At 35.4% G+C, this 8,303-nt stretch overlaps 3 protein-coding genes across 4 annotated transcripts; 1 reads left to right on the top strand and 2 right to left on the bottom strand.

Annotated features, from left to right (window-relative positions):
* Nucleotides 1-652: 652 nt before the first annotated feature.
* On the top strand, nucleotides 653-2,695 carry LOC122583898 (uncharacterized protein At1g05835). 2 transcript variants are annotated; one of them, XR_006321344.1, is made up of 3 exons: nucleotides 653-790; nucleotides 882-1,181; nucleotides 2,486-2,695. XR_006321344.1 is itself a non-coding variant. In XM_043756272.1 (2 exons), exons 1-2 carry the CDS (start codon nucleotides 730-732, stop codon nucleotides 1,187-1,189), a joined length of 369 nt encoding a protein of 122 aa, XP_043612207.1. In that variant the 5' UTR covers nucleotides 653-729; the 3' UTR covers nucleotides 1,190-1,276. The 2 variants fall into 2 exon arrangements, 1 of the variants encoding a protein (XP_043612207.1); XM_043756272.1 differs by lacking the exon at nucleotides 2,486-2,695 and having other exon boundaries at nucleotides 882-1,276.
* Nucleotides 2,696-3,000: 305 nt separating this feature from the next.
* Nucleotides 3,001-4,892, bottom strand: LOC122583500 (ankyrin-1-like). Its single transcript, XM_043755898.1, has 2 exons — nucleotides 4,323-4,892; nucleotides 3,001-3,789 (listed from the first exon to the last, which is right to left on the bottom strand). Exons 1-2 carry the CDS (start codon nucleotides 4,890-4,892, stop codon nucleotides 3,001-3,003), a joined length of 1,359 nt encoding a protein of 452 aa, XP_043611833.1.
* Nucleotides 4,893-6,189: 1,297 nt separating this feature from the next.
* On the bottom strand, nucleotides 6,190-8,303 carry LOC122583499 (ankyrin repeat-containing protein ITN1-like). Its single transcript, XM_043755897.1, has 2 exons — nucleotides 7,732-8,303; nucleotides 6,190-6,992 (listed from the first exon to the last, which is right to left on the bottom strand). The coding sequence occupies exons 1-2, from the start codon at nucleotides 8,299-8,301 to the stop codon at nucleotides 6,204-6,206; spliced, it is 1,359 nt and encodes a 452-aa protein (XP_043611832.1). The 5' UTR covers nucleotides 8,302-8,303; the 3' UTR covers nucleotides 6,190-6,203.

The following is an 8,303-nucleotide window of genomic DNA, read 5'->3' as shown; positions in this document are numbered from 1 at the left end:
AACTAGACATATCTCCGCACAATGCGGCAACGATGGTGGTAAAAGTAATTGATATTAAGCGTTCAAATAAAAAAAAATGTTAAAGATGGTAGTGTATTTTTTTTAAGGGTTGAGAGATTTATATTGTAATTATTTCACTAAGAGTATATATTAAATGTATATTAAATGAAGATTTTTAAATTAATGAATAAATGAGAAAGGTATTTTGGGTAGTTCAAAGTTGTAATTTTAAAAAATGAAACGGGGTTGATTTGTTATATACTAGTAGTAGTATAGGTATGGAATAAGAATCAAAACCACTTTAACTAGTTATGGCTACTCTAAATCAGATGATAAGTTTCATATCCCATTCTCCTAAAAACCAAAAGAGAATTTATGTAAAAGGCCCCAATTATAAAACAAATTAAAGACATACCGTACGTATATTGTTTATCAGGCTTAAGATTGTGAAATCTTTTTCTTTTGTCAACTTGTGCTAGTAAATCATCAAACAATATACACAGTATACATTATTGGAATTCAAAAGGTGTATCTAATCCTCACTACTTCTAGAGCTCAACATCACATCTGTAACTACTATTTTAGCATGTGACTTTGTGTGTATATAAATATGCTAATGCTATGCTCACATTATTACCAAAGGTCTTTTTATACACCCTCTAAATCTATCAACTTTTTTACATGTGTAAAAAACATTCTACACTTTGAAGTTACAATTTTGTAACCAAAATGGCAAGCAAACTTAGATTCTTCAAGCTTCTGTTTTGGGCTTATCTTTTGCTTCACATTGGTTCTCTTGCTTTCTCTCTATCTCATACAAACACAATATCATTTTATGTTTATGTATGTATATTTGACTGAATTTTGCAACACATATGTAGGAAGTGGAGAAAGATGTGAAAAAAATGCTCCAAGCCTAAAGCAGACACAAACCGGGTTCGGGAAGCCACCAACGTACACCGTGGAGGTCCAAAACACTTGCCCGACGTGCCCGGTGATCGATGTTCATATCAAATGTGGCAATTTTTCTCAAAGTCTGGTGGACCCAAGGATATTCAAAGTGTTGGGTCACAACAATTGTGTGATTAATAGTGGTTCACCTATGGAGCCTCTTGAAAAAGTGACTTTTAAATACACACATTCCATGTATGTATTGAATCCTTCTACTTGGTACTATCAATGTGAGTGATTTGGAAAATTGTATTGTTTAAAAAATTGTGTTGTTAAGCACTATGATTAGTTTCTGTAACTTTTTATGTATTCCTATCTTAGATTATTTAGCAAGTATAATTATTTAGGATGAGAAGTGATAATCGTACCACATAAGTTGATTAATCTCCCACGCTGTACAACTATTATAACATATTGTACAAACAGTTAATACACAGTTATGGTAGATTAATCAACTTATGCGGTATGATTATCACTTCCCATTTAGGATATGTTTTATCTCTAACGGGTGAAAAGGGTAAAATATTCTTTGTAATGTTACAAAGGAAAAGGGTCATATGGGTTGAACACGTGAAATGCTGCACAAAATATATTCAACTCATTAGACCTTCTAAATCATTTTATTCAAAAATGTACTGAAAATTGTTACTTGTTTACTCGCTCTCCATATAATTTTTATAGTCATATTTGATGCACTAATTAGTTATAAATCTTAAAAGCCAATGGACATAAACGGGTCCAGATCAACCTGACCCGACCTATTTCAATCGATGCCAAAAGATCAGCCCCTTTGACCTGCCTATCTATCTGTCAATGTATAGATCTCAGTACTAAAAAAAGGTTATAAGTAACTTAATATCTGAACGTTAAAAGAAAAAAATATAAAATATCAACATGGCTCAACGATACTAGCTAACTGGTAACGAACAATGCATCAAGTACTATCTTGATAGTTGATACATAGATTTTGACCTACAAAGTCAACTATCTACTTGCTTAACAATATGGTTACTTTTTTATCAAATATTCAAGCTTATCATTTCTTGCTCATCAATGATAAATGAGTTAAATTCAATGTTAGAACCGGGATTTGAAGTAACCCGTAGAGCAAAATTTATAACACTAACCATATGTCCGCCAATGTAGGGATACCTATCAAATTATTACAGTTTTTAGCGGTTTTTTAAGAACTTTTGGCTATTATTAGCAGTTTTCAAGAGTTTTTGGTACTTTTGATAGCTTTCATTTTCCATACAGTTGCACAAATACGGCTTGATAAGTATCATTGCTAAGAAATATTTTCAAAAGATTAGAGTTAGCAACATTGACTAAACTCTCATTTTTCTTTTCACTCATAGCACCAATAAAAAAATGCTAACATTTTAAAGAAAGTTTACACTACACGGGTTGAGCGGATCTGTAGCCTGGGTACGCCTACCTTCAATGTAGGTTACCCCTGTTGAATTGTTTCAGATTTTTTCGTAGTGTTATTCATTCAACTTTATTGTGTACTTAATATTTGGTTAAGGTGCAGGAAACAAGTTGAGGGACTAATGCTGCCAAGATGGAAAGATAAAGAGGAGGACCAGTTGTGAAAAAAATAGAAGATGGAGGATGCAAAAGAGGAAGCTGGGTTCTATATAAACAAAGGATGATCCATGCCGTTTTATATTACCGTTATCAGTTTCTTCTTCAATGTAAATCATTATGTCAAAGTTTGTTCTATTTTGATGTAATATTTTCAAAACCTTTTATTTTCTAAGTCTGTAATCATGAATATTATCATATATTTCAATCTTTTAGTTTCTTCAATCGGGTTTATTCTCAAATTATATATCAAAAATTCAAAAGCTATTAATTTCTTCACGTACAAGTGGTGAGAGACAGATGACATGAATTTCAACTACAAGCTAGCCAAGCGACACAACAGTAAAAGAAAACCATACGCAGTATTATATATAGGTTAGGTTAGCGGAAAAGAGTTCATAGAATACATACAATACAATTGAACAATGGATCATAGATTATCAGTAGACGTTCCATTTGTGCTCACACTCGAACCAAATAACTAGTCTTTGTCATCCTTCTAGCTTTTGATATCTCCTTTACGGCCCATATTAGAAAGAAAATAGTGTGGATAAACGCAAAAAACAAGCACAGCGAAATGCATGTGATGACCATCACTATGGTTGCTACATTAACCCATGTATCAGGAGACATACTAGCGATCTGCTCAGCGTATTCAACTGACACGAAAACAACAATGCAAAGTGCTGCTAGGTTGAGTACCCACAAACAGAATTTGTTTCGTAGAGGGATTCCACTTAGCAACACCACTAGAATGAACATAGAAATCACCATGATTACAGTATTCTGTATCACAAATGAGTCAAAATAACCCATGTCAGCCTCGGTTTGCACAGCATTTCCAAGAGGTCCATCTTCAGAATTTGTAAACGTCCCTCCTGGAGGGTGTAACGCAGAATAGAACGATGTTATTGCCACTACTATGGTCGCAAGTACAAGAATCCCTCTTTGTTTCTCTAACCAGTTTCCGTTGTTGTTCAGGTACCACCTCCATACTCTTGAAATCCATCTTTTTGGCTTACTGATCTCAAGATTGTTAACATTTTCCGAGGACTTGATTTCCATTGACATCTGGGAAAACCTAAAGTCTTTAGCCCTCTGAAAGTTGGCTTCGATTAGTAAATGTTGGATTTCTAATCCTCTGATATCTCGTGGACATTGTTTGAGAACATCCAATGCTGTTAACCCTTGTCCATTAACAAAATTTACATTTGTTTTAGTACTTGAGTTCTGAAGCAGGTACTTAACCGTCTGCACAAATGACCAAATGCAGAGTGTTTAATTAAACTCTCTTAGGTGTTATGCACTATATATCAAGGTAGTATTGAGTAAAGCTTAAGATTATCATTTTTCAGCTCAAATTTTTTAGAATAATATACTACAAATGTTTTAAAAACTGGTTCAAACCGTCCGTTTTACCAATTTTTGGTCGGTCAAGGACCTAGTTATTAACCAGTTTAATAACCACCACCAGGTGACCTAGTAGTCAGACAACCTGATATACTTGCAAGAAGTCTCAGGTCCCCTAGGTGGGGAGTGGTCAGGAAAGGGTTTCAAAAGACCATATACCCCAGTTAGGCTGCATACATCAGAGTCAAAAGACTCGTACCAACTCTGTTTACCCGTTTATACTATATGTTTAGTAACATAGATTTCATGTAGAATATTATTTAACATAATATTGAGGAAACACAATATAAACATGAAACCGATCCAATAATGAATACAATAACAAAAGTTCTTCCAAACAAATGTACAAAAAGTAAAAAAAAAAAAAAAAGTACCTGAATCTGTTTATGAAGCACAGCGATGTGCAAAAGGGTGTTGCCATTAAGATCTGTCAGCTTAGCCAGCTCCTGTTCATCCCATAACTGGGACAAGAGTTTCAATGATTCTAAACGATTATAAGTGATACAAGTATGCAAGATCGTTGACCCGTCTTCTAACAAGTCCCTACCAAGATCAGGACTTGTCTCAGTCAGAACTTTTATAACATCTAATTGTTCGTTCATTGCAGCCAAGTGGAGAGGTGTTTTTCCATCTTGGTCGCATGAACGACATTCATCAGGACTCATTTCCTTCAAGAGTTCATGAACAATCTCTAAATGGCCTTCAGATGAGGCCAAGTGAAGCGGGGTTTGCCTTAGCAAATCAAGGCACGTGGCAAGTCTCGGCTTTTTATCAAGAAGGATTTTCACGAAATCGACGTGACCTTTTAAGGCTGCAATGTGCAAAGGAGTTTCACTAAAGGATGTTAGTGAAACTCTATCAAGAATGAGTTCATCTTTTTGTAGCAATGCATTGAGTACTCTTACATTTCCTGTCAAAGATGCTTCAAACAGATTTTTGTCCATTTTTATTTTTATTTTTGGTTTTGGTTTTGTTGTGTATTAATTTCTGTGAGAGAAAAGACACTACATTTAGATGTTTATACATAGATAGTGATGTACAAAGTTAGAAGTTAACTGGTTGTTTCTTTGGCATTTCTTGATACATTGACTTTTATCAACGGTTACAAAGTCAGCTCTCAAATGCTATCCTATGGGTATCAAGATTCGGGCTAATCCTGTCATGTTAGTTTATATAAATATAGATTAATAATTGAGTTGAATGAAAATGTAAACAGAATATCTTTAAAAAATGTTAGAATAAAATAGATCAGCTTGTTTAACTGACAAGTATTCTTTTAATGGCAAATTTATATCAATGAGGAATTGAGACAAACCTTCATACCTACAAAAGAGCCTAATAGAGAAAACTGGACGCATGCCCACACGAGGTGACAGCGATGCTGACAGCGGCAGCGGTGTGGTGACGGGTAGCGGTGGCAGCGATGGTAGTGGGTGGTGGTGGTGGCTGCAGCGATGGGTGGTGGAGCTGACAACAGTAATGGAGGTGGTGTGTGGTAATTAATTGACTTTTAAAACAACTCTCTTTATTAATATCTGGTCAATAAAAAAAATATACTTTGAGCAAGTTCGCCGGTAATAGAAAAAAAGTTGAGTACTTTATTTTCGATAGAAAAGATTGACGTTAAAAAATAAAAAAATCAACCGGGTTAACGATAAACCGTAACAATGCATCAAGTTCTTTCTTGATGCGTAGATTTTGACCACCGGTTACCAAGTCAACTATCTACTTGCTTAACATTATGGTTAGCATCTTCTTATCAATATTCAAACAAAACTCAATACTAGATTACTAAAAATGTTGGCGGTTTTTTAATGAATTTTGACTATTATAAGTAGTTTTTCAAAAGTTTTTGGTGACTGTTATCTTTTTCTTTTAACAGCACTTAGTAGTTATCAACACCATAATGACATCCAATTAGTAGTTTTCATTTACATTAGAAAATTTTCTAAAGCTTAGAGTTGAGCGGACCTGTAGCTCGTAACAGCAGCAAAGAACACTTTATAATAAGTTTTGCAGACCGGGGTATCCCTACCTTCAATGTTGTTTGCCCCTTTTGAATTGCATCAGATTTTTACCCTAAGAGTAGTAAGAGACAGATAACATAAATTGTACCGTAACTAGAAGCCAGACAAGAGCCAAAACAAGAAATAGAAAAACAATTAATCAAATATAACATAATCAAATTTACATGAATACATACAATACAACTGAAAATGGATCATAGAATTGAACATCGGATTTTTCATTTGTGGTCACACCGGAACTGGATGATTAGTCTTTGTCATTCTTCTAGCTTTTGATATCTCCTTTACGGACCATATTAGAAAGAAAATAGTGTGGATAAACGCAAACAACAAGCATAGCAAAATCCATATGAAGCACATGTATATGGATGCTGGATTAACCCATCCATCAGGAGACATATCGGCGATCTGCTGAACATATGTAAATGTCACAAAAACAAGAATGCAAAATACCGCTAGGTTGAGTACCCATAAGCAGAATTTGTTTCGTAAAGGGATTCCACTTAGCAACACCACTAGAATGAACAAAGAAATCACCATGATTACAGTATTCTGTATCACGAATGACTCGAATGAATCCATGTCAAGTTCGGCTTGCACAGCATTTCCAAGAGTTCCATCTTTGGTATTGGTAATCGTCCCTCCTGGAGGGTGTAGCGCAGAATAGAACGATGTTATTGCCACTATTATGGTAGCAAGGATAAGAATACCTCTTTGTTTTTCTAACCAGTTTCCGTTGTTGTTCAGGTACCACCTCCATAGTCTTGATATCCATCTTTTCGGCTTACTAATCTCAAGGATGTTAACATTATCCGAAGACTTGATTTCTATTGACATTTGGGATAACTTGAAGTCTTTTGCCCTCTGAAAGTTGGCTTCAGCTAGTAGATTTTGGATTTCTAGTCCTCTGATATCTCGTGGACATTGTTCGAGAACATCCAATGCTGTTAACCCGTGCCCATTAAGAACATTCACATTTGTTCTAGTACTTGAGTTCTGAAGCAGGTACTTAACCGTCTGCACAATGACCAAACCCAGAGTGTTTAATTTATCTCTTAGGTGTTATGCATTGTTTATCAAAGAAGGATTATAAACAGTACAAGTATACAAAATTGTTTCCTTAATAATATCTATAATCATCATTTTAATATAAAGGTCGAAATTTTTAGAATAATTTACCACAGTTGTCTGTTGTTGTGGATATTACAAATAACTGGATTTTGTGGAAGGTGTGTAATCACTTTCAGATCAAATCACTTTGGTGGTTCACTCCAAATTATTCAATCGGATACAATTCAGAGATTTAAGATTTTTCTATGTGATGTTTGAGAAAATGAACCAAAGAGAAGAATAAGACCAATTGCTGGGAATTTCGTTATTTGTTTCCAGGGCTTGGAAACTGCCATTAGGCAGTTTTTCAAGTTTGTAACTTGCCAATTCGGTCTCTTAGGGAATCGAAAATAAGATTCTGAAGTGAATTTTTAATACAGCTCAACCCCAGCCAGGTATTCTGCCTCTTGGACCCAGCCATGGGTTTCCGCCCCTTAGATCCTGCTCCCGTGGGGGCTGCCCTGGACCCCAGTTTCTTAGGGGCTGGGGCTTAGCCCCTAAGTTCATAATAAACTTAAATAAACATGTACTTTGCACCTCCAAACTAATATGATGTCTTATTATGACCATATTGATCAATCAAGTTAATCCAACTGCACTAAAATATCCGACACAACATATGTTAATCAATGATTTAAGATAGTACCTGAATCTGTTTATGAATCACAGCTAGGTGCAAAAGGGTGTTGCCATTAACATCTGTCAGCTTAGACAGCTCCTCTTCATCCCATAACTGGGACAAGAGTTTCAATGATTCTAAACGATTATAAGCGATACAAGAATGCAAGATCGTTGACCGGTCTTCTAACAAGTCCCTACCAAGATCAGGACTTGTCTCAGTCAGAACTTTTATAACATCCAATTGTTCGTTCATTGCAGCCAAGTGGAGAGGTGTTTTCCCATCTTGGTCACTTGAACGACATTCATCAGGACTCATTACTTTCAAGAGTTCATTTACAATCTCTATGTGGCCTTCAGATGAGGCCAAGTGAAGCGGGGTTCGCCTTAGCAAATCAAGGGACATGGCAAGTCTCGGCTTTTTAGCAAGAAGGATTGTCACGAAATCGACGTGACCTTTTAAGGCGGCAATGTGCAAAGGAGTTTCATTAAAAGATGTTAGTGAAACTCTATCAAGAATGAGTTCATCTTTCTGTAACAATGCATTTAGTACTTCTACATTTCCTGTCAAAGATGCTTCAAACAGATTTCTGTCCATTT

Source organism: Erigeron canadensis, chromosome 9 (genome assembly GCF_010389155.1).
Source record: "Erigeron canadensis isolate Cc75 chromosome 9, C_canadensis_v1, whole genome shotgun sequence".
Classification (NCBI taxonomy): Eukaryota; Viridiplantae; Streptophyta; class Magnoliopsida; order Asterales; family Asteraceae; genus Erigeron; species Erigeron canadensis.
The sequence above is the reverse complement of the archived record's forward strand: the minus strand, read 5'-3'. Positions and strand labels throughout refer to the sequence as shown.

Bases quoted from the DNA above. Each gene is read 5' to 3' on its own strand.
- LOC122583898 (XM_043756272.1), top strand. From the start codon at position 730: ATGGCAAGCAAACTTAGATTCTTCAAGCTTCTGTTTTGGGCTTATCTT. The intron at 791-881 runs GTTCTCTTGCTT...ACACATATGTAG, and splicing joins TTATCTTTTGCTTCACATTG to GAAGTGGAGAAAGATGTGAA.
- LOC122583500 (XM_043755898.1), bottom strand. From the start codon at position 4,892: ATGGACAAAAATCTGTTTGAAGCATCTTTGACAGGAAATGTAAGAGTA. The intron at 3,790-4,322 runs GTACTTTTTTTT...TCATTTGTGCAG, and splicing joins TGCTTCATAAACAGATTCAG to ACGGTTAAGTACCTGCTTCA.
- LOC122583499 (XM_043755897.1), bottom strand. From the start codon at position 8,301: ATGGACAGAAATCTGTTTGAAGCATCTTTGACAGGAAATGTAGAAGTA. The intron at 6,993-7,731 runs GTACTATCTTAA...GTCATTGTGCAG, and splicing joins TGATTCATAAACAGATTCAG to ACGGTTAAGTACCTGCTTCA.